The 26,506-nt window shown below is 40.3% G+C and overlaps 1 protein-coding gene across 1 annotated transcript in view; it reads left to right on the forward strand.

Annotated features, from left to right (window-relative positions):
* Positions 1-26,506, forward strand: part of DIAPH3 (diaphanous related formin 3) — a 458,292-nt gene that overhangs the window by 238,272 nt on the left and 193,514 nt on the right. The window contains exon 22 of the mRNA XM_075265434.1: positions 11,611-11,740. Coding sequence (XP_075121535.1) covers positions 11,611-11,740 — 130 coding nt within the window. The remainder of the gene's footprint in view (positions 1-11,610; positions 11,741-26,506) is intronic.

The raw sequence follows: 26,506 nt of genomic DNA on the forward strand, positions 1-26,506 counted from the left end.
GAGAGAAGAAAAAGCTCTCCGGAAAAAGTGAATAACAACATGTGCTAATAAATAACATTAATCATAGCCACCATAGTGAGCAAATATAGCTGACAATATACAGTTTTAAACACACAATGTGAAAAACAAAAGAGAACCAAGCATAAGATTGTAATGCAGCAGATAATAACAATAATAGTAGCGTGCCTACCCACATAACTGGTGCGCACGACGCGCGTTTTACCACACACTGGCTTCGTCTTATCAATATTTGATATTATGTTTATTAAAGATTTTGTGGTTTTATATTATATGTCAATAAACATACAAATCTTGGTGGTTACACCCCTTAGTTGGACCCTGACTCAAGTATAAGCCGAGGGGGACTTTTTCAGCATAAAAACTGTGCTGAAAATGTCGGCTTATACTCAAGTATATACGGTATGACCTATTTTAGTATAGAACCGAAAAACTGAGGGACATTTTTTTAAATGCTCAAGTAGTCTGCCTAAAATCCAGCTTGCGTACCTTGTGCCAAATTTCTAATGCGTTTTATACACTTCTTGTGTCTCTGTAGACAATATCTGGAAATCTAGTAGGGACTTAGAATGCACCAAAATTGTACCTTAATTTTTTTTTTGAGTAGAAGTGTGTCGAGCATGATTCACCAAAGGCTGCATATCATGTAATGGAAAGGGGTTGGATTACAGCTGAAAAAAATACAGGGGAGGGGTACGCAGGGTAAGTAGATGGAATTCTTCATGCCTCCATGTGTCCTGTAGATGGATGGGCGATTTATTTTATACATTTGGCTCAGCTGTATCATGAATTTTCACTGGTTCTTTGAAGTTTAAATACTTGTGTACTTTGATACACCCCCACCCCCAGATGAATTCTGGTGTGCCGAAATGCACGTTGGGGTGGATGCATTGTGGTGCGACCTTCATGATGGTCTTGTTTATACTTTCTCCTGATATTACCTTTAGGGTCACCTGCCTCACTTTGTCTCTCCCCCCCCATTCCATTATTTACCTATGAGTTTACAACTAAGGCTGAGTTCACACAGTTTTTTTCACCCAGTTTTTGACGCGGAATCCGGCTCCAAAAACCGCCTCCCATTGACTTCGATGGGAGCCGTTCACTTCTTTTTTTTTTTTTCTGATAGTATGTTTTCCCGCTCATGGAACAAAGAAGCGAGCTGCCCTATCTTGCTGCGGATTCCGCGACTAAATTTGCCGCGGTGCGACTCTCCCTCCCGACTAGGTCCGTTTATTTGGGCCTAATTCGGAGCGGAATTCCGCAACTGGATGCCGGTGCACTGCAACGGCATCCAGACATGGCTAGTCGTGGGAGGCGTTTGTTGGAGCCGGATTCTGAAGTGGCTGCTGCGTTAAAATCTGGCCTAAAAAACTCTGTGTGAACTCAGTCTTAAGGTATCTGCATAGGCTGACTGCTCCCTCCTCCTCCTTCTGCTGTCTTGTACTGCAGGGGATGACTGACTAATCAATTACACTTGCCAGTGACAGACCAGTGTGAACAATCCCTGACTCTGCTCTAGCTGCAAGTACATGTTGTTGTATATGTACACACACACAGACACACAAATGAAAGCACTCACTGCACTGTTAACAGTATTACTCCCCGTTCATACTGTGGAACTCATTTTCTGGCAGATTTTGGCCCAAAATCAGTGGCAGATTCAGTCCCCATTTTGTTTCTTGTTGTTTTCAGTGGGAAGCAGATAACAGAGCAGGACGCTGAAAAAAAAAAAAAAAAAAAAGCATCCTGCTTGATCTTGCCGTAGATTGCTGCAGCTGACTCAACCATGGAGTCCGCGGCTCGAGACTTGCTGCTGGTTAAGCCCATTCATTTGAGCCTAATCTGTGTTGGTAAGCTGGGTGGCGGAGAATGAAGAGGAAGTCCTCTTCATTTTCCGTTGTCTGAATAGGGCCTAACACTTACAGTGGGGCAAAAAAGTATTTAGTCAGTCACCAATAGTGCAAGTTCCACCACTTAAAAAGATGAGGCGTCTGTAATTTACATCATAGGTAGACCTCAACTATGAGAGACAAAATGAGAAAACAAATCCAGAAAATCACATTGTCTGATTTTGTAAGAATTTATTTTCAAATTATGGTGGAAAATAAGTATTTGGTCAGTAACAAAATTTCATCTCAATACTTTGTTATATATCCTTTGATGGCAATGACAGAGGTCAAACGTTTTCTGTAAGTCTTCACAAGGTTGGCACACACTGTTGTTGGTATGTTGGCCCATTCCTCCATGCAGATCTCCTCTAGAGCAGTGATGTTTTGGGGCTGTCGCTTGGCAACACGGACTTTCAACTCCCTCCAAAGGTTTTCTATAGGGTTGAGATCTGGAGACTGGCTAGGCCACTCCAGGACCTTGAAATGCTTGTTACAAAGCCACTCCTTTGTTGCCCTGGCGGTGTGCTTTGGATCATTGTCATGTTGAAAGACCCAGCCACGTTTCATCTTCAATGCCCTTGCTGATGGAAAGAGGTTTGCACTCACAATCTCACGATACATGGCCCCATTCATTCTTTCATGTACCCGGATCAGTCGTCCTGGCCCCTTTGCAGAGAAACAGCCCCAAAGCATGATGTTTCCACCCCCATGCTTTACAGTAGGTATGGTGTTTGATGGATGCAACTCAGTATTCTTTTTCCTCCAAACACGAAAAGTTGTGTTTCTACCAAACAGTTCCAGTTTGGTTTCATCAGACCATAGGACATTCTCCCAATACTCTTCTGGATCATCCAAATGCTCTCTAGCAATCTTCTGGCGGGCCTGGACATGTACTGGCTTAAGCAATGGGACACGTCTGGCACTGCAGGATCTGAGTCCCTGGCGGCGTAGTGTGTTACTGATGGTAGGCTTTGTAACATTGGTCCCAGCTCTCTGCAGTTCATTCACTAGGTCCCCCCACGTGGTTCTGGGATTTTTGCTCACCATTCTTGTGATCATTTTGACCCCACGGGGTGAGATTTTGCGTGGAGCCCCAGATCTTGGGAGATTATCAGTGGTCTTGTATGTCTTCCATTTTCTAATTATTGCTCCCACAGTTGATTTCTTCAATCCAAGCTGGTTGCCTATTGCAGATTCAGTCTTCCCAGCCTGGTGCAGGGCTACAATTTTGTTTCTGGTGTCCTTTGACAGCTCTTTGGTCTTCACCATAGTGGAGTTTGGAGTCTGACTGTTTGAGGGTGTGCACAGGTGTCTTTTTATACTGATAAGTTTAAACAGGTGCCATTACTACAGGTAATGAGTGGAGGAAAGAGGAGACCCTTAAAGAAGAAGTTACAGGTCTGTGAGAGCCAGAAATCTTGATTTTGTAGGTGACCAAATACTTATTTTCCACCATAATTTGAAAATAAATTCTTACAAAATCAGACAATGTGATTTTCTGGATTTGTTTTCTTATTTTGTCTCTCATAGTTGAGGTCTACCTATGATGTAAATTACAGACGCCTCTCATCTTTTTAAGTGGTGGAACTTGCACTATTGGAGACTGACTAAATACTTTTTTGCCCCACTGTATATACGTCCTCTGTATTACACTCTATACATTTCTATCTACTTCTTATCTTCTGTGTTACAGTCCATTTTGGGGCAAAAATACTGCTGTTTCACAAATTGCACTACAAAGGGGCCCACTGAGGCTATGTGTCCAAGGGCCCACACAAATCTGGAGCTGCCCCTGTTTGTTTTATTCCAACCTTGGGATTTCTATTTAATGTAGGCGGTGCATGTTATATACTTGCTAATGTGCATTATCCATATGAGCTGGGATGGAATATTTTGATATAATTTAATAGGACTTTATGCATATAATTGTCTTCATTCATGAATTATTCTGATATAATTACAGTAGCACTTTATGCATTAGTGTGTGTGTTCATGTTTTCTTTGGTCCACGTATGTCATCCTTTTTCGTGTTTTTTTTTTTTTTTGCTGTGGTAATTGTATTATTAAACTTGTTTTGCAATAAAGTGTATCTTTTTAGATTTTAGCACCAACGTATTCTGCAGCACTTTGCAAATCATAAGGTTCAAGTACACACAAAATGATACATTACAGATGAATAATTAAATTCATGCGATAGGAGTTGAGGGCCCTACTTGAGGGGGTGGCTCAAGAGGTAGCATTGCTTATGCGGTGGAGCAGCTGAAAAAAAGTTTACTACAATTATACAAATAAATAAAGCTGTGTAAGCCAGTCGCCAGCCAGTTCCTTTTATGAACAGCTATAAAGTGTTGGGGCATACAGGGTTAAAGTCCGATAAAGGTGTTATGTCCTGTGGCATAACTACAGAAGGATTTATATTAAGAATCGTAGTAGGCATGCCTGAAGGGATGTGTCTTTAGGATGAGCTTGAAATTGTGAATTAATGTGGTTGTTCGGGGTCCATCATTCCAGAGAAGTGGTGCAACCCGGGAGAAATCTTGGAGACAGGAATGGGAGTTGCTGATAATGGAGTATATTTGTCTTAGATATTAATAATGTTTTAGTTCTGATAGACTCCCTTTCAGGACATAGTTCTACAGTGAGGGACACAAAAGTCCATAAATGCTTACCAGTCTGCATTGTTCAGGCTCCCCAAATCTTCCTCATGGAGCTCCTTCATTCATATCATTCCATTTGACTCCATGGCCACTCATATTAAGAAGAGGTTATGCTGTTACTAGGGTAACCTTAGCAAACCTGCCCAGTTTATTTGCTATGTTAACAAAACAACCATGGTAAATGGGGAAATCACAACATTAGGTAAGATAAGATATTCCTTTAATAGTCCCACAATGGGGAAATTTCAGTGATACAGTTTCCTAGATGGTACAGTAGTATATAACAGAAGAGAAACACATACAAGCTCATGGCAGAGAAGTCCTAGGAATCAGAGCAACTAAAAAAGAAAGAAACACAGACACACTGCAGTATCATTTAGTTCTCTGTGCGGATTGATGTTATTATTATTATTATTATTATTATTATTATTATTATTATTATTATTATTATTATTATTAATAATAATAATACAGCCGACTTGGTTGTAGGACACGAGGAGGGGGGTCACAGCATGTAGATATAACAAGCAGAAATTTTGCAGAGGTGGGGGACATAGTCAGCTATCATGATAACATGTGGTAGTTCTTGGTAGGTAGTGAGATCTCCTGCTCACAGCTGATAGTTTGGTATCTTGTATCAGCACTATTGCCTTTTAACCACAAAAAAAAAAAAGCCCCAAATGTCCTTCATCACAAGCCCTCCTCCTCCTCCTTCCTTCTTACCACTGTGTTCTACTGCCCCAAGGAAGTCAGAGACCATCCAGGTAGACAGGGTACTGCTCTCTTGCCAAGCTTCCATAACTCCTGGGGTAGGTGGGTGATGGTAGGTTCCCAGGCTGTAGCAGAGTCCCACGTGTACACAGTAATAGAAAGAAATACCAGTCAGCTGTAGCATCTTCACACATCAGCAATTGACGCCAAAAAAAAAAAAAAAAATCTCCTTGAAGAAGTTGTCCACACTTCCATGTAGGTTTTTCCTCCATGCTGCATGGTGAGCAATGCTGTCCTAGCTGGGGGGATGGTAACAGGCACATATGGAAACCAGCTGAACCAGGTCTTGTCATTGTCCATGCCTTCCAATGGAAAACAAAAGGAACAAAATACTCCACAGGGTCTTCCATTCGATTTATAGTTGCTAATTCATAGTGCTAGATTGCTTGGTTACCGGATTCTTGACGATACAGAGAAAAAAGAGTGAAAAAGGAAAGAAAAAGTTTGCTCCCAGCTTGGAGCACTGCATCAAGGCAGCCAAGCCCCTCAGGGGGGCGGCGCCAAAAAAAAAAAAAAAAATTACCGAATGTAGTTTCCCTGAGTAAAGGTCCAAGTAACTAGTTGGTCCCAAAGGTCACAGTATCAGTAAGACTAAAAACAAGAAGGGAGAAATGACTAGGGCACCGTAAATAGTCAAAGTACAAAAACTTTATGAAACAAACCATATTAAAAAGTATACAAGGGAGGACAACGTACCATCAGATTTCTGGAGCTCCGTCTCGGACTGTTAATTTCTACTTGTTACTCTGTCATCATGGGTTTATTTTATTTAGGGAAATAGATAATCACTATGCCCCTACCCCTCCAATGTCACACATTTGCATCTATGCATTCTAGTTTGTGTACATCTCCACACTGTATCTTGCTTTATTACTAGATGTACACTTGCTGGCATTACATATATACTACTTATCCACCTTTATGATGTATTGCCATATATTTGTATTTCTGCTGGCATTACATGCATCCATGCATTCTAGTTTGTGTAAATCTCCACACTGCATCTTGCTTCATTACTAGATGTACATTTGCTGGCATTACATACATACTACTTATCCACCCTTATGATGTATTGACATACACTTGTACTTCTGCTGGCATTACATGCATACTACTTGTTCATCCTTATGATGCACTGATATATACCTGTCAGCACCAATGTGACACCTTCCCACAGATCTGTTGTATTCTGCTCTGCAATATGCAATGCTGCTTCTTATGATCTCTACAACACATATACTGTGTAATTTTTTGGTTCGCTGACTATATATATTTTCATGTTTCTTGATTTTACTTAGTTTTGCATAATTGCTATTAATGGTGCCCTGGTAATTTTCTCCCGTCTTGTTTTTGGTAACTACACCTGCAGTGTATTAAATGTAGTGCAGAAACATTGTATTTCTATTTAGCAATTTCTGTTTGTTTCTCTTCTTCCTTGACAGGTTCTTCTTGGTTTTTTGCAAATATTGTGCTTAGTACTCTGAGTGAGATGACTTGATCCATGCACCTTCCTCATTCTGCTAACAGCGTGCACAACCTTCATCTGCACCCCCTTTAATCTTCTGATTTCTGTATCATTTTGGCTTCATTTCTTTATCTTTTAAGGCTAAATAGACTTTTAAACATTTTCTCGATCCTGTACACTGTCTACCAATAAATATTTGGAGACCTGTGATAGAATAGACAAACAGCATTTATTCATATACAATAGTTGGTAGAACCCAGCAGATGCTTCCTTATGGATGGTATTGATCGACACAATACTCCCAGATGCCTGGTGAAACTCCTGGTGTATGTGAGCCATCGGTTGGGTGCTGTTTCTCTGGCCAGTCCTCGTTGGTCTCTATCTCCCAGTTTTGGGGTCTGTCGACACAGGGCATGTTCTAACAATCACCGTTCACCTTCCACTTCATAATCACATAGACCATTGTCGATTTTGGGTAACTCAGTTCGCTTGCCATTAGGGATTGACCATTTCTGTGGTACTCAACAATTACCCCTTTCTCGAAATTGGACAACTCTGCACCTCATGGCATGTTGCATGCGTCTAATGCCAATGCTGTTTCCTATTTAATGGTGGAGGCATGGCGTACGTCACGCCCGCAGATATCTTCATTTGCATGGGTGTCCAAATACTTATTTGTAGACAGTGTATTAAATGAAAAGGGGGATCCAGAACTTACCGCATTCCCTAAAAAGATAACATGCTAACCTTGTTGCATCCGCTTACACTACATACACTATGGATTTACAAACTCAGGAAAAATAAATTAAGAAAAACAATAAAAACCTGGAGTGATATGTTCAAAACATTCAAAACAAAGCAGTGCTGCGGTTCTGAAAAATTTGCATTTAGGGACCAGTCATCTGTTCTGAACGTCTATTTGACTCTGTTGGAACATGTTCTCTCCTTCTTCTGGCTATATACATTTTGCTGTGTTTATTTGAAGTTGGAATGGTTTACATGTATTCATCTTTCAGCATGCTATTTATATCCATTCATGGACCTGGAATAAACTACCACAGGCTAGTGAAATTTTAATCTTCTGTATTTACATTTTTGTAATCAATTTATTACACTCATTTTGCTGTATGAATATAAATATTGTTGACACTGGTCCAGTAAAGAAAGATTAAAGTCTTTAAAAAAGTATTAAAGCATAAAATTCCTTAAGGCTTTTATGTCTATGCTGAGATATTAACATTTCAGATGTTTTCATCCTTGAAGATTTATTGATATTGAGCGGTTATTAGTATGACTGTTAAGCTAACATGGACATGCCTGAAAAGCTTTGTGAATATTCAAAGCACCTTTGCGGAATATTAGGGAACCTACAGTTTTCCGGGGCTTGCTCAAGGGATTCTCATTTTTACTCAGGAGGTTAAAGGTTGCATTTTACAGTAGCCTGCATCCTGTCAATGGAATCTAGGCTGCAGGTAAAGATGAAAATTACTGTTGTACAAAGTGAGCAACCATGAAATCTTATGTCTTGCTTCAAGGATTGTCTGTCAGGTGAAATATTTGACAAAGCAGTTTAAAAATAAAAGAAGGAATATTCACTTTACCAATCCCTCGCATTCCATTCCACCAATGTCCAGATTCTCCTGTGTCTCAGGAGATACCACGGAATAGAGATCAGCAAGGGAACCAGGGAAGTGTTGGAACTGGAGCAGTAGAAATTGGCAGAATTTCTACCCACTTTCCAATACCTTTACTGCCTACATTTGTGTGAGAAGGAGTGCTATTGGAAGTCCTTCCTCCCAACCGCGATCAGGCTACATAATCTACATCAGACCAAGCGAAGATCACCCTGCACAGAGAACTAAATGATCCTGAAGTCTTCCTTCTTTCTTCTCTTCCTTAGCTGCTATGGACTCCATAGTACCGTATTTTTCGGACTATAAGACACACTTTTTCCCCAAAAATTTTTTTGGGAAAAGAAGGGTGCGTCTTATAGTCCGAATGTGGCGCCTGGCATCCGCTGTAATAGAGAGGCGGATGTCGGCAAGGGATAGGTGCCGGGGCCTGAGACATCGCTGCGCTCCTCTGCCCTGCATGAAGCTAGCAGCGGCAGGGGCGATGCTATTCCGCTCCTCCGTCCCCCCCCCCCCCCGCTGGCTTCATGCAGGGCAGAGGAGCGTAGCGATGTCTCAGGCCCCGGCACCTGTGCCGGCGTCTATCCCTCGCCGGCATCCGCCTCTCTAGTACAGTGGATGCCGGGTCTGGATTGGCGGCCCCTTCTCCCCCGGGGCCGGTCCCCACCGGCCCCATACCTGTGAAGTTGCAGGCCAGCTCCTGTGCGGCGATATCGCAGGAGCCGACCTGTTCAGGTGACACCCGGGAGCCTAATGAAGGCTCCCAGGCCTGTCACTGCTATATTAGTATTGCGGCTGGGTCTATGACCAGCCGTAATACTAATATACAGAATGTCCCATAGACAGCAATACAGTTGTATTGCCGTCTATGGGACTTGCAATCAAGTGACCGCAGGTTCAAGCCCCCGGGGGGGGGGGGGGGGAATAAAATAGTAAAAAAAATAAATATAATAATATATATAATAAAAATATGAAATAATAGTTCTAAATCACTCCTTTCCCATGAATATATATATATAACAGTAGAAAATCATATATCATAAACTGCTGGGGTTTTTTCAATACAAGGTGATCTAAGCAATAGACATTCCCCAAAATGGTATAACTAAAAAGTACATCTGGCCCTGCAAAAAAAAAAAAAAAAAAAACACTATGCGTCCCTGCACAGCTGCAGGGTCACCTGTCAATGTGGCCTTGCAGCTGTTGCAAAACTACAACTCCCATATATTAAATATTTTACCATTTTTTGCTTCAAAATTTTTTTTCCCTATTTTCCTCCTCTAAAACCTAGGTGTGTCTTATAGTCCAGTGCGTCTTATAGTCCGAAAAATACGGTATATCTTTTTTTCTCAGCATATGTGTGTCTCCTTCTGTAATATATTACTGTGTATTATCCTGTATCTGTATTACTATGCTGCTGTAACATACTGAAATTTCCCCACTGTGGGACTAATAAAGGATTATCTTATATAGGTGATTTATCTGAAAGCACTTTCCAAGTATCATGTAGTGTAGCTCAATAATATCGTTTCATATAGACTGCCATACCTATGACTAGTATATATACTGTGATATTACTTAAAGTTCCAGCATGTGAATGTAAAGTGCATGTTTAAGTAATCTATGACCCAGTTTCCATCTTCATACCACCCTGACTGCTTGGAAATACTGGTGGTAATTTCTACCCAGACTTTCCCACCAGAGTTATTTAGGCTACTTTAGGAAGCCCATCCTTGGATAAAAATAGACAATAAAGCTCCAACAGAAAACAAACTCATTGAACCCAACAGCTTTCCACGAGTGTCTATGGATTCTTAAATAAATTGGCCTGCAGGCACAGTCATAATCAAAGTTACTTCTGCTAGTAGCCCAAGAAACCTGTGTCTTTTCCTTCCAGTGAACCGTGCCCCTTTTGTATGTCTGAGTATCAACACTGTATTAAAACGCGAATGTGAAAATTACAATGCACATGATAGTAAGCGTGGCCCAAATACGCTCAGAACCCTGATCTACAAGCCTCGCAGCTTACCATACAAAATATCCATTGGGGGATCTGGATAAAAAAAAAAAAATATTCCAATGGGAATACTTTTTTTTTTTTTAATAAGTTTTCTTTGAAGTGATACACTTTTACTCTAATTGAATTGGACATGAATTAATGAGTATAAAATTCTGGACTATGCGGTACAGTTTCTAATCAGATATGGCATGAAGGGCTACAACAAGGGATTTTTTCTTTTTCTTTTAATGAAGCTATGTATGAAGCCAAGTTTTAAACCGCTTGATATGTTCTTTTTCCAGAGGACTCCCTTTTGTCATAATTTGCAATAACAAAGTTAAAAAATGTTTTAGAATACAGGTTTTCCATGAGAGCACATATATATCTTTTTATGCCCGTATTATCTCTGTGGGATGACATGCTTGGTGGCCCATTGCTGACATCTTCCTCATTAACAGCCCCACAATAGCTATGGTCCATCACAAGCTTACAAAATATAAAAGGTAGAATTTTCACAGAGTATAAAACCCATCCACTTCATTATAATTTGAACTTTTGCGCTTTGCAGATTTGTTCATTTTTATCAGGCTGTTGAAAAAAAAAGCTTTTATCTATGTTACTGCAGCTACAAGGCATATTGCTTTTCTCTGAGTTCTGTTGGAAGTTGTCACTTAACAAAAAGTATGGTCACCTCTGTCAGAACCCCTCAATATATAGTATGAAAGCTTTGTGAAAGAACTTGCCCGCTTTTCAATCAACTGCTGTTCTGTATAAATCATCTTTTTTCTCCTCTAAAGTACCTTTTGAGTCCTACATGCACGTTCCATATTTTGTCTTTTCCACCTCTAAATTGGAAAGTTCAGCAGTTTTTGAATATTATTTTTAAGTAACTCTGATAGTTTAAGGCAAACAAATGAATCGTCTCTGCCATGTCATACTCAAATTAAAATTCCTCGTATATTGTCCGTCGCTGCTGCTTAAGCCTCCGTATTCAAGCCTGTACTTGGGTTTGGTTAGCAGGTAATGACTTCTTGGCAGTTATGTATTTCTTTATGGAAATTTGATCAAAACCAATTTTAGTATTTTTTATGTTTTTTTTTTTTTTTTTTTTGTTCTACAGGTATTTTTGGATAGCAAGGCTTTCCGAGCTTTACCATTGTTTCTTTCCTTTGTATTACAGCTCAAAGACACAAAATCAGTTGACCAGTCAACAACACTCCTGCACTTTTTGGCTGAAATATGTGAAAAGAAGTTCCCTGATGTCCAGATGTTCCTGGAAGATATACAGACAGTAGACAAAGCAAGTAGAGGTGTGTATTGTGGTTAGAGAATCCTTTCTGCCTATCCTTTAGTACAGAGTTGGAGTTTTAAGGGCCTCCATACACAAAAGTGATGATTTATGTGTGGTTTTGTCGCCATCTTTTATTAGGAAAACAGGACCAAACCACTCACTTATGCAGTAAATGGAATGAAGGAAAAAGATCCGCGCTTACCCTCACCAATCGTTTATTCAAGCCTTCAAAAAAATACAACGCGTTTCGGAACGGTATCGTTCCTTTTTCAAGTGTCCAGTCAGTTAGCTTCTAACTAACTAGCTGCTAACCGAATGGACACTTGAAAATGGAACGGACACCGTTCCGAAACGCGTTGTGTGTATTTTGTTGAAGGCTTGAATAAATGATTGGTGAGGGTAAGCGCCAGATCTATTTCCTTCATTCCATTTACAGCATAAGTGAGTGGTTTGGTCCTGTTTTCCTTGTCTATATGTACCTGTACAGAGATTTTACTGCTTTTAGTTCCCTCTGTTATATGATATATGATTGGGCATGCTAACTATATCATAAGGTGATTATTTAGTCATCCTTTTGTTTGATTACACCATATTATAAAGGGTAATATGCCAGGTGCCGCGCGGTGCTGTCTTTGTGCTTTTTTTCCCCATCTCTTATTAGTCAGGGAAGGAAAGAATCAGACTTGCTGAATTTTATCATGCCTGATCCTTCATAAACTCAGAAAATGGGTGTCTACCTTCAGCTTCTCTCCAACATGAGCATGCTGGAGAACAACTCCCATCCCATGTATGAGACCCTGATAGCACTGGGCCGTACTGTCAGTGACTGACTGCTTTACCCCAAGTGTGAGAAGGAGCGCTATCGGAGGTCTTTCCTCCCAGTCGCGGTCAGGCTGTATAGTCAACATCAGGCTAAGCGGAGAGCACTCCGCACAGAGAACTAAATGATCCTCAGTGTTTTTCTTTTTTTCTTCCTAGTTGCTATGACTCCAATCTTTTTCTATCTGCTGTGAGCTTGTATATGTTCTTTCTGAATTATATTACCATATTATCCATGCTGCTGTAACACACTGAATTTCCCCATGGTGGTACTATTAAAGGATTATTTTATCTTATGCTCAGCTGATCCAACTGTGCAGGTGTATCGGAGGAAAGGCTGTCAAGCATCAGCTATGGAAGCCATTTACTGTCTCAGTACAGCATTTGCCTGATTTATTCTGCAATGACTTTTAGACTTTTAACCGCCCAATAGTAATAGACATTTCCATAAATAGCTGTTACTGATGTGTTTGCGGCATTAGTGGTGTATTGGAGTTCACTGTAGGTTTTATTTGGCACACACTGCTAAACATAAATATGTACTAATAAAAAATAATCCTAAAAAGGGAAAAACAAAATAGTATAGCATATTTAGAGGGGTTTTCTGGGGGGGGGGGGGGATGGGGGATGGGCTACATTTAGGGAGTGCTCCAAAATCAATAGAGGAGATATTACTTAAAGACCATAAACCTATCTATATATATATATATATATATATATATATATATATATATATATATATATATATATTATTAAAAGTTAAACATTTTTGCAAACATAAGTAGTTAAAAATTCTGCAGAGTTTTAAAGATGTTCTCTAACAATCTTAGTGCTGACAGTCTGTTGTCTATATAGGTTGCCAATGGATGTGACCACAAATGCAGAAACTTTCTATGGTCTGGGACTTGTCAAAAAAGCAGCCATGATGTTCTTATTGTAGCTGGGTTATCAGGCGGGAACACTACATGTATGAGGAGATATCCTGGCCACAATAAGAACATCATGTCTGATTTTCTGAGTTTAGAATGGTTCTGCATTCATGGTCGTATCCAATGGAAATCAATCTAAACTGTCACTACAGGATATTTAGAGAAAATCTTTAAAACACTGCACATTTTTAAATTACATATATTTGCAAAAATGTTTAACTTTTAATTATCTACAAATGTATAAACGGTCATGTTCGTAGGAATACCCCTTAACTGTCCACTGTATACAGTCTGAAACAGAGACCAGCATAGAGCTCCAGAGACCTGCTTGGGGAAAGACGAACATAACCCCTTTAATTATTGCTAAAATGTCTCTATTGGAACAAAAGGTTACTAGACAACATTGGCCATTGTAAGTCCATAAAATGACATCATGATTTGTGACTTTGCCTGTTAAAAAGAAAATTGTAGTTTCAGTACCAATCTAAACTATCATCACACTCCCTAGCCCGACGACACAGGCATAAACTTTGTCCCACAGTTGGAAATGTCAATTGCAGTGACAAATTACTAATCCATCATTCTAAATTTTTTAGATTGATAAACCTGTTTAAAGTCCTGTTTACATTTTTTTTTTTTCAAGTAATTTTAAACAAAATCCCTATTGTCATGTTCAACTTCTGGGTTTGTGTGGATCCTGCATCCGATTTGTATCCTAGTCGTCCTGCTGTAATGGTACATTTGCTTATCAAAAGTAAACCATCCCTTTTAAGAGGATGCAAAACCATGGTGTGAACTTAGCATAAGTAATGAAAAATGCAATACACAAACTCCAGTCATGTGAACTCGAGAAAAACATTGAATTTTACCTCCTAAATGTTGAGCAGACAGAAGCATGTCAAGATCCAAACAGCGGAAAAGAGATCTGTTGGTTAAGATTTCTCTCTATAGATGGAGACATTGCATTACTAATTTAAACTGACTGACCATAGAAGAAGAAGTTGATGAAGAATTAGGCCTGTCATATTGCTGCAGGGACTTCTCCGGGCACATTGGCAATTGCTAAAATATACAGCAATAGTTCATCATTTCTTCACTGTTTAGGGCAAAGTGTTAACCAATGCAAAGCTCAATCTATTTTACCCTAACCTTAATGCGAGAAGGGCTGTGTATTGTATAAATGCACTTCATGATACCTTGAAGTTTATTCCATTGTTAGGAGATACCTTGCTAGTCACCGTGCTTCAATTTTTATTTTATTTTTTTAATTTCAAAATTTTTTTCATTAGATTTTTTTGTGCACTGAAAAAGCAAAAGTATTATTAAATTTCTACCCTTTAAAGTGCAAGAGTTTGATTTGTATGATTTTCACATTAAAAACGGCTTTGTTCGTGTTCGTACACAACTGATTGAGCAACACGTCCACTCAGAGCTCTCCTCCTATCTCTCATCCAACCCGCTCTTTGACAGACTAGTGAGGCATCAGACCCCATCACTCCACTGAAACTGCCTTAACAAAAGTCACTAATGACCTTCTAACCGCCAAAGCCAAGCGCCATTACTCTATCCTCCTCCTCCTTGACCTCTCCTCTGCCTTTGACACAGTCAACCACTCCCTATTATTAGAAATTCTCTCATCCCTTGGCATCTCAGACTTGGCCCTTTCCTGGATCTCTTCATACCTCACCAACCGCACATTCAGCGTCTACCACTCACACACCACCTCCTCACCACGCTCTCTCTCTGTAGGTGTCCCCCAAGGCTCCGTCCTAGGACCCCTCCTGTTTTCCATCTACACCTTTGGCTTGGGCCAACTCATAGAATCTCAAGGGTTTTCAATACCATTGCTATGCCAATGACACCCAAATATACATCTCTGGACCAGATATTACCTCCCTGCTGACCAGAGTTCCAGAATGTTTAGCAGCCGTAGCCTCCTTCCTCTCCTCCCGCTTTCTCAAACTCAACATGGAGAAAATGGAGTTCATCATCTTCGCCCTACCCCATATGACCCCTCCACCTGACCCATCTATCAAAGTTAACAGAACCACACTTACCCCTGTCCTATGGGCCCGTTGCCTTGGGATAACACTGGACCCCGACCTATCCTTCAAGTCACACTTCCTGCCACCTCCAACTCAAGAACATCCATCGAATCCGCTCCTTTCTCACCCCTGAAACTACTAAGACGCTCGTCCAGGCCCTCATAATCTCCCGCCTAGATTACTGCAACACCCTTCTCCATGGACTCCCAGCAAACACCCTCGCCCCCTCCAGTCCACCTTAAACTGCGCTGCTCGCTTAATTCACCTCATCCCCCGATCTTCATCGGCTGCTCCCCTCTGCCAGTCCCTCCACTGGCTACCTATAGCCCAGCGAATTGAGTTCAAGCTACTAACGTTAACATTCAAAGCCATCCACAACCTGGCCCCTCCATATATCTCTGAACGGATCTCCTGCTACCTGCCCACACGTAACCTCAGATCCTCCAATGACCTCCTACTCCGCTCTGCCCTCATCCGCTCTTCACACAACCGTCTCCAAGATTTCTCCCGTGCATCCCCCATACTCTGGAACTCCTTACCACGACACATAAGACTGACCCCCCCAATCACAGGCTTCAAGAAGGCCCTGAAGACTCACCTATTCAGGAAGGCCTACAACCTCCAATAACACTATCACCGCACCCCCATCTGAACTGTCTCCCCCTTTCCTTCTGTCTCTACCCCCCTTCCCTCATAGATTGTAAGCCCTCGCTTGCAGGGTCCTCTACTCCACTGTGCCAGTCGGTCACTGTTAGTATTATATCTACCTGTATATTTTGTATATTATATGTAAACCCCCAAATGTAAAGCACCATGGAATTAATGGTGCTATGTAAATAAACAATAATAAACAACAATAATAACAACTGCTTAATGTGATTTCATTCTAATTTGAAAAATTGAACATTTGGATGTGGTTCTGTCGGAGTTTAGTGTTTATCATGACAATACAGGATTTGACTGTAGATAGGAAATATAGGACTGTCTCTTTTTCCTTTTTTCTCCCCGGGAAATAGTACCACTCCGTTTTATTGGCTGTGTATAGTAGGGCTGCTGTGTTGGGATTGAAGCCAATTTTGTTGTGGAGTCAAAGTCAGGAAAAAGTTACTGACTCAAACATCTGCTTCAAAATAAAAAAAGATTGTTTTTCAATTATACGATGCAAATATTAATATTTGTATAATGACTTAGAAGCATAGTGTATGGCATATTTACTTTTATATGAATTCAATCGTTTGCTTTTCAATGAATTTACTGCTTCTGATTGATTACGGCTAGCAGCCTTTTAAGAAGGAGTCAGTCGAGGTTATGGGCTACCAAACCCATAGTCTTGGTGTCTAATATTCCAGCTCAGCTGTATTCAAATGAGTGGGGCAAATCTGTAGTACCAGAAAAAAAAAAAAAAAAAAACATAAACAAGAACAGCAATTTTGTAGTGTTTCTAGGAGGAGCAGACTGATTTTTATTTATTTAAATGGATATCCACTTTCTACAAGTGATGACCTATTATAAATTAGTAGAGGCTATAGAACTGTAATACTGTCAGAAGGACATTCCTGACAGTCTAGCTGGAAACGCCCCTCCTGAAAGTACTGTGTGTAGCGCTATACTGTCAGAGAGGGCATTCCTTACTGCCCAGCAATGACACTTAGCAGTGAGGAATGCGCCCCCCGCCCGACAGTACTCGCCCATAGATGAGTACTGAGAGGCATTCGTCACCGCTCAGCGTCCTTGCTGGGTGGTAAGAAACACCCCCTCTCAGTATAACTCTACACACAGTACTGCCAGGAGGGGTGTTCCTAGCTAGACTGTCAGGAACGTGCTTCTGACAGTGAACAACTATTGGTAATTGCACCAATATCTCTTTTTCCGGGGCACATAACAGGAAAGCCAACATTGCAAAGAATTCAGCGCACTGTTGGCTTTCTGGCGGTACATAAAACTACATGTTCCCGAGGATATGAAAAGTCCTCTTTAAACTAGTTTTTTTTTTTTTTTTTAAAGAATTTTGACACCAAGCTCAAAGGATTAGCCATAACTCTAGACTCTAGAGGGATTGAGATACCCATAACTGAGATGTAATGGAGCATGCAACTTCAGTGGAGATTTTTTCAAGCTGGATTAGATATATCGTGCCCATTTTCTCTTCATGGATAGCTGTTCTTCCTCTGTATTTTTTCCTGCATTTCCTCACTTCTAGAAGGATGAGTAGAGGAAGGGTAATGACCACTTCCTAGACAGGTGTATAGATCCCCGTCACACTGTCGGCCATGTATACCAGATAGATGATCTTACTACACCTACATTAATTGCTAAATGACAACACGTTCTGTACAAGAACATGGGCCTGAATGGAGAGGAGGGTGGTTCTATGCACTCGCAGTTGCCCTGTAACACACCCTTTCCATCTTTAATATGGTATCTTATTTAAAGAAAGCCGTTTTTTTCCAGCTAGTATTAAAATACCTTTGGCTGAAGGATATAACATCCTAGTCATTATAGTCTTGCAGTTCAGCAGGGGGAATTTTCTTTTCAGCTAATGAGCAGCCCATATCACTAGTTCTAAAGATCTGCTTCATTAAAATTACTACTTTACGGAAAGGTAATGACTTGCAGCTTTGCTGTTAGTGTTTCAGAGGAAATAATTTTTGTCCATTATTTTATCTGTGTGCGCCATTGTAATATGTCCCATGCTATGGCCTTTTAAAGATGCATCTGTTCATTACCTGCTATACTAGTTTTATTAATTGACATTGATTTACCTAAAGCCATTTCCACCTTAATGCAAAGCTTATTTACACCCCAGTTAGGAAAGCAACAATAATTACTTCAACTACTGCGATGTTAGGTATAAATTCAAAGCACTGGCATGCATATCTCAAAGTAATATGTACGTGGCGGAAAGTCTCGCTCTGTGCGCTGTACAGGCAGAACTGTTGCAGAAAAACTTCCCAATGATTACACATTTATTTTCCTTACAAAGTTTTGTATCTATAAACAGTTTGAAGTCTTAAAATAGTTGAGAACCCATTAAATAACTTTGGCCAATTTCATTTTGGTTTGCAGAAACCTAATCATTTGGTCGTATATAAAAGTTTGCGAAAATCTGACAGATTATTACTTGGACTAGTTTGTGGCGGAGAAATGAAAAAGCTAGTTACTTTAATCAGTTCAGTGGTTGTGTTTTTGTAAACACTCTATAAAATAATTCCATAGAAAAGAATAGGGTGTTGGATATCAGTAGAAAACCTCATTTCTATATCTTGTCTGTATACACGGTGATACCACTTTGAGATGACCACCCAAAACTGCATTGAAGAACGGTCTTCTGTAGGGAAGGTCATCTTAAACAAGTTTCCAGTATGCATAATACATAAGCCATGTGAAAAAAGGCTATTTCTTTTTTACAAAGTGGTAGTTTTGAAAATGTGCTCTTTTTGGTATATGGGTTGTTATGGCTGTGACAATGGCAATTGTGTTTAACTTTTTATTTTTCATTCTAAAGTTTTTTTTGTTTGTTTTTTTTTTTGCTTTTCTCAGTAGTACAGTTACTGTATACGCTTACTACAATATTTTGTAATACATTGGTTTATTCATGTCAGCATAACACTGACAGGCAGCCAATTTTCCTCAAAAGTATGTTTAGACAAACGTCCTCCTATTGCGGTGTTTTGTTCAGTGCAGGTTCTGCTTAACACTGGAGATAAGAGAAAGCTGATTATACATATAAGAGTAAAAGAAAAGAGGATCCCCCAGCACCTTAGTGCTGTCAAGGAAGCAGGGGCGTAACTACCGGAGTAGCAGCGCCACAAGACCTGGGACATTAGGAGGCCCGGCAACAGCCTCTACTGCTGCGCTTTTGTTTGATTTTTAAATAGGCTGTTGCCATTAGATTTAGCCATCACAAGATCATTGGAGACTTTTGTGAGGGCCGTTTAAGTAGAGTGCAGAGCGCGGAAACCAGATTGTAAGGGGTCAAGCAGAGAGCGGATTAAACGAGAGTAGACCAGGCGTTCCAAGATTTTAGAGATGAAGGGGAGGTTAGAGATGGGTCGATAATTAGCAGCACAGGACGGGCCCAGGGAGGGTTTTTTCAATAGCGGGGTTATAACAGCATGCTTGAAAGAGGATGGGAAAATTCCAGAAGAGAGAGGTTAAATATTTTAGTAAGGTAAGTCATGACAGCAGGCGACAGAGATTGGAGAAGGTGTGAGGGGAAGGGGTCACTACTGCAGGTCAAAGTTCAAGATGAAGAAAGTAGCTGGGAGACTTCCTCTTCTGTAACAGGTTCAAAAGATGAGAATGAACAGTCTGAGGTGCGGTTGGTGAGGGGATTAGTACTATGGTAGGTGAGGGAATCAATGCCACCTGGGGATTGGGCAGTTATTTCCTGACGAATCTTATCAATTTTATCATGGAAATAAGTGGCATGGTCATCAGCACTAAGGTCTGTGAATGGCCTCTGCTCCTTTGGTGTGAGTAATGAATGAAAAGTTTCAAAAAGGTTAGGGTTTAGGGTTTCTGGAGAGAGAAGAGATGAGGGTGGTGAAGTAGTCTTGTTTGGTGAGGTAAAGGGCAGAACTATATGTTTTAAGCATAAATTTGAAGTGGCGGAAATCTGCAGGTGAACGTGATTTTCCTCACAGACGTTCGGCACACTTAGAGCACCGCTGAACAAAAAATATGTGTCTGTGGCGTGTGCATAGTATACTTGTATATACAGTATGTGACTGCACAAATACATTGTGTCACACTATCATTCATTTAAATCCCATTATGGCATTAATAAAATGTTTAAAACAATAGCTGGTCCCTGTTTTTTTTATATAAAATATGTAAGTCGATGGCTGGTCAGGTAATGGAGGGGGGTGTACATCTCACCCAGACTACTAAGGTGGGTGAGATGAGAAAACTCCAGAAAGAACGTTTCTCAGCAGACAACTATTGTCTGCTGAGGATTATTTCAGAGTTCCAGTTGCTGGACTGGATTTTTAGGAATGGCAGGTAGGTTGGTAGTGGGACCTGTCATTCCACCCCCCTCCAGTCCACGCTTTTGGGATGTTCCGACAGCGATATATACACTGGGCTGGTGGTATCAGGAAAATGTACAAAACACAGTTGGAGATACCCCACTAATTGCAATAGAAGCTAAAACATAACTTCTAAAAACTTATTTAAAAACGGACCCAAATCCCCTTTAGAGAAAAAGAATTAAAGTGAACTAGTAATGTAGAACCCAATCCACTTGGAAAAATGCAAAAGGGTGGAAAAAGCCCTAATCAAATTGCTATTGATGCCCTCCGCTACATATGCAGCACCTAGGCTAATGTCCTAGCAATTGGGGCATACATTCCATTCTCCTGATTAACAACCTCAGGCATGACAGGCCAGTGTGGCGCAAGTAGCAAATTCAATGACCATGCATTCATTCACAATGTTGCTAGAGTATATATGGGAGCATTGTTAGGGGTTAACTGTCTAATAGTATTGTTAGGGGTTAACTGTCTAATAGCACCAATGGGTCGGCTAGTGCAACAAGAGTTAACATGTCCTTATCAGTAACCTCCCTTCCCCCCCCAAAGCAAACATTCATTAGATCAGTAGATGCTGCCACTGCCTGTCAGTTTGTAACTAATATATGACCATCGTCACTTTGTCTCTCTCTACGCGTTTCGCTGCACCCTCATCAGGAGAGTCATGTATGCAGATTACAAAATAACAAAGCCTGCGGTTAAAACCACAATTCCTGCGACCCCTGTGGTGGGTCACAGTACTGGAGTGAGTCCGACTGTTCCAACAGCGACTCAGCTGCAGAGAGTCTGCTCATCAAGGGAGGCTTAAGAAGTCAGCTCCAGCAGCAGACTATGGGCAGAGTTTGGCTGGAGAGCCAACAGAGAGGTCATATTTTTGGAGCTGTGTCCTAAATAAATCTGTTTTTTTAATTTTTTTTTTTTTATTTTTGTTATTCTAGGTGAGGTAACCTATTCTATGTTTAGTTAGAGCCTAGCCGGGCAGGTATTTATTTTTGTATGTTTCCTTTTGTTGCTGCACTACCTTTTTGAGTGAAAATAAACTACCTTTGTTTTGGACTAAAAGAAACTGGACTTGTGTGCCTATGCCACCCACCTAGCAACCCCAGACCCTGACGCATAACAGTAGAAGGCTTACAAATATACATATATTTAGTATTACCAGGACTGTAAGAACTTGGCATTTTGTAGAATTCGGGGTTATATATATAATAAGGGGGAATGCAGCAGCGTATTGTAACCTTTTTCTTACACCATTAATTGATGTACAAGTGGCAAAATGCTTAAGTAGGACAATTAATAATGCATTGTTATACAGAAATAATTTAATACAATTTATTCCAACCTGCATCTTATTTCAATAAGACATTAGAGGGACTTGAAACCGCTAACTGTATGCGATTAGCTACGTTTTCAATACAAGTAACAGTAACATTTTGGTATAATGTCCATTTATGACAACTGAATGGTTGGTGGCATTTCCAATTTGTCATTGTATGTATTTTCAGATAATGGCCACCTTGCCATTTTTGTCTTAACAATTCAAAGTGGTCCATAACACGACAAAAAGTAAATTAATTATACACATGTCATTTCTGTTCCTTTTTTGCATGTGAAAAGGGCATTTTATAACAACTACTGAGCTGCATTGTGTGCTGTACAAACAGGGTTTTTTTTTTGTTTTTTGCATAAGCCATATTTTAATGGCAGCATATATATATTAGAATGATGACTACATATACTGCTTGAATGGCAAATGGAAACCCAACTGTATATTGGTACAGTACATCTATCTTTTTAGTTTTTCTATGTTATAATAATGCCAGATATGTCCACTAGTCAGACTTGAAATTTAATTGTCGTTTTTTTTTTTTGTTTTTTTTTTTGTTTTTCCTCAGAGACCTTCTCAAGCAAGTTGTATTCTTGGCTAAATAGGGCTGCAGAGACTGAGTTGGGGCTGAATCTCTCGTGCAGAGTGTATCTTTGTTCTTGCTTAAACGGGAGTTTTCATGCAGGAAACTTTCTCTGTAGTTTTTATATATCTTTATAGATGGTCTACAGAAGGTAGAGTTAGAGTCTTCTAAAGCCGAGTTAACATGGGTTTTTTTGGACCAGATTTTGTGGCGGAGGCCGCCTCGGAATCCGGTCCAAAAAAATGGCTAGCTGCGACTGGATGCCAGTGCTGTGCATTCAGTGCACCGACATCCGGTTGTGGCATTCCGTACTGGATTAGGCCCAAATGAATGGGCCTAGTCGGGGAGGATGGTGTTGCATCGTGGATTCTGCAGTGGTTTCCGCATGTTGCTTTGTGGAAAAAGTTAACCATAGAATCCAATGGGAGGCGGATTTTTGAGCCAGATTCTGATACGGATTTTGCGTCAAAATCTACCCCAAAAAACCCTGTGTGAACCCCGCCTTAAAAGGGGGTGTTCGGCAAAAGGAGATTTTTAATACTGATGGCAAACAGTGTTTGAGAGAATATAATTTGCAATAGGATGGAAACTTGACAGAGACTTGAGAGACTTTATCAACAATGTTGTGGTCAACGATTCCTACCTGGAATGGCCCCCGAATTTCAGTGCTATGATTATTTTTTCATTTAATAATTAGTGATGTAGAAAATTGCATTAATCCCACTGAAGTCAATAATTTGTTCAATCTCCAGATGAAAGAAGGCTTCACTACCATAGGAACTGTGTATCTGTGGAATATGCTACTCCAGGAGCTGGCCTGTTCCTTTTTATGCCCTTTTCTGGGAAGACCCAGTATCGGACCACTCCTATAATCATTTACATTTATACCTGACGCTAGATTCACACTAGCATTGAGGTTTCTGTTCAATGGGTGTGCATGGGGACCCGAAAAACGGAAACCCAGTCTGCTTTAAAAGAATTATCTCTCCACTTATTTCAAGCAAAATTGGTAGTCCCAACTGAGATGTGAGCGAAGCCTGAGAACTAACTACAAGCTTAGATTTGCAACAACCTGACATCTCTATCTGGTTGTTTCTGATGTCATATGAAGGATGAGATCCTCATATTAAGATTGCAGTTCTACCTGGATTATTTCCAAAGATTTCACCAGTTGTAAGCGCAGTCAGGGTTAAGAACAGCTACATATTAATGTGTCAGTACTGACTGTGGTTTCAATTGCTGATATAACCAGAAGTAATACAGCTTCCTTGCATTAGAAAAGAGCCTATCAGTACTCCAGTGACAAGTGGTACACACATTTCTGCTGGCAATAGAGCAGCACAGTGGATTTCAGCCCAGGATTTCACAGAATGGAGTCAAAATGCATTCATAAAATATATTCTAACATTTCTTGATGGCATAAATGTTGTTTTATGCTTTAGGCTGTGCAATGGGATCTATGATGAAATTACACTTACAAAAATGTGGTCTAACCAGCAAGTGTCGCCCCGATACCCTGCACCATTGTTTCTGTGACAATGGATTACTGTGCTGTGCGCTCTGAGCAATCGAGTTTTCTCACCCACCTCCCAACAAATGTCTTTCCCACGCATGCATGTGGAATCATAGCACCCCCCCAGCAATATTTTGTATGTATCTTTAGTTAGTGAAGATAAATTATTTACTGAATATTGAGATTTTCAAACATTATTAGAATGCACCTGAGGCCCACAAGCTTCTAGAAGGTATTGAAGATGCCGTTCTGAGTGGTACTGTGCATCTCCGAGTGCCATTTTGTTGTAGCTCGCTATAGAACTCAGCATACTGGTTCCCCAGTGCTCGGAGGCCCTGGAGAATGCCCAGGGTGCTCAATGGGCTCATTTAGATAAAGTAATTATCCAGGATTGCGGGGAGAATTGAAAAAAAAGAAGGTAGTAGTAGAATAGCCTTTTTAAAGGCTATCCAGGAATGTCTTTACTTAAAAACCACTGGCAACAATTATAGAATCCCTTTAATTTTTAGTATTTGTTTTTCTATTTCATATCATTTTCTGTTCTTTCTCCATTTTGTTGCTGAATACTTTCGGTCTCATAACAGTCTGTCTTTAGCGCTGTATGTAGGGCACCATTTTTTTTTTCCTAGGCTTACTTTTCCTTTTCCCCAACAGCTATACTGAAAAATTCTATTTATACAGACCTGAATTACAGATAAACCACAGCAGGACTGTACAATGCCTTAACCATTCTATCAAGAGCCCAGGACTTAATGTGAGAGGATAATTCAGTTGCACTCACTACTAAGCCTGTGGACTTTTTCCTCTGCAGATACCATCATTAACCTGCCAAACTATAAATTGTCTTCTGAGCTTTGAACTATAGCATCCCAGGGAGAAAATATTCTCACTAAGAAACATTTGATATGCCTAGACCCGAGTTCAGGAGGCTTGCATGGGAAGGGTTTACTATGTTTGTCTTTGAGCCACATAAATAATTTCCCTGGATGTCTGAGTATATAGAATGCTGTAGACCCTTATCTAGTAGAGAATAGCATATTATAGAAATGTTTATTGTTATACCATGTTGGTGTCATAAACACACAGGAGTAAGTAAGCAATGGAATTGTTATCAGAAGATTAGCTAGATAAATGGGCCTAGTGATAATCATAGATAAAGGAACAGTGCTCAGCAGACCCATGTCTTCCCTATAATCTATTATTTGGTCCACACAAATAAAAGCTTCACAGGCTGACCCCATTGTTCTCAGATCAATGTCTACATTTTTCCAAACAACATGAACTTGACTCCATTAGTTACTTTGCTAAAACTGATAAATATATGTGAAAGCTAGCACAAAAGATAAATCTATAATAGATCTTCTATGCATTATGAAGGTACGTGTTTTTTATCACTGCACTTTATATTGTAGCAAACTTTGGCCTGTTGCAAAATATTCTCTGAGATCTCTGAAGTATAATTTATTATTTTCTATTATGTTTTATTGACTGTGAGTGTATTCCAAGCTGTCTTGGCTTTTTAGTTGAACCATTTATGATTATTTTATGCATTATTTTTTATGATTTAGTGATGGCTCAGTCTTTTTTCGCCTAGGTCACTTTGTGACTTTGTATAGAGGACAGAACAGGCGCTCATTTGTAAACATCACATAAGGACATCAAATGAAGACTAACTACATTACGCTGGGTTCACATCCCTGCCGGATAGTCTGGTGCACATCCATCTAAAATCGCAGACGAAAAACTACTGCAAGTCCCCCCCCCCCCATACAATTTCAGTTTGTTGTAACACACATTTGATGGAGTCCCTCTGGCACCGTTCATGTCCAATATTTTTGCAGGCTGTTTTTCCATTCTTCTGGTCTTCTAACTTTCCAGGAGATTGTAAACCCAGTGTAGATGTGAACCTAGAGTTAAAGACTTACTAAAAAGGTGGTGTCCAATCCTTAGATACTACAGTCAATAGTGACTGCAGCACCTAAAGGGTTTGACAGACAGCGTGCTGCCTCTGTGGGTTTATGCTTTACTATAGCAGGTATTAGGAGTTCTTCCTTACTAATGGATATTGTTGAGTAAATATTCCTGCCCTGACTCTGATACTACATCTCTTATGAACTCCTTTGTTGGTGATGACCCTTGGCTTTGATCTAGACCATGTTCTAGTCCAGTTTCTTTGTCACCTTCCAAGCTTTAGCCTATCTATGTTCCTGGTTCCAGCATCTGCTCCTTTCCTTCTGGTCTGCCCCGGTCTTTGCTCCATGTCTAGTCTGCTCCTATGCTGTCATTCTTACAGTGTCCAGCTTCCAACTAATGACTAGTCTGAAGACCACAACCTAAGGAGCTGCTTGCGGTTAAGCCCACATCTTATCTTATGTCTTATCTTATGGTAGAGTTGGAAGGGACCTCAAGGGCCATCGGGTCCAACCCCCTGCGAGTGCAGGTTTTCCTAAATCATCCCAGCTATATGTTTATCCAGATTCCGCTTGAAGATTTCCATTGATGGAGCGCCCACCACCTCCCGTGGCAGCCTATTCCA

This window comes from Leptodactylus fuscus, chromosome 2, assembly GCF_031893055.1.
Source record: "Leptodactylus fuscus isolate aLepFus1 chromosome 2, aLepFus1.hap2, whole genome shotgun sequence".
Classification (NCBI taxonomy): domain Eukaryota; kingdom Metazoa; phylum Chordata; class Amphibia; order Anura; family Leptodactylidae; genus Leptodactylus; species Leptodactylus fuscus.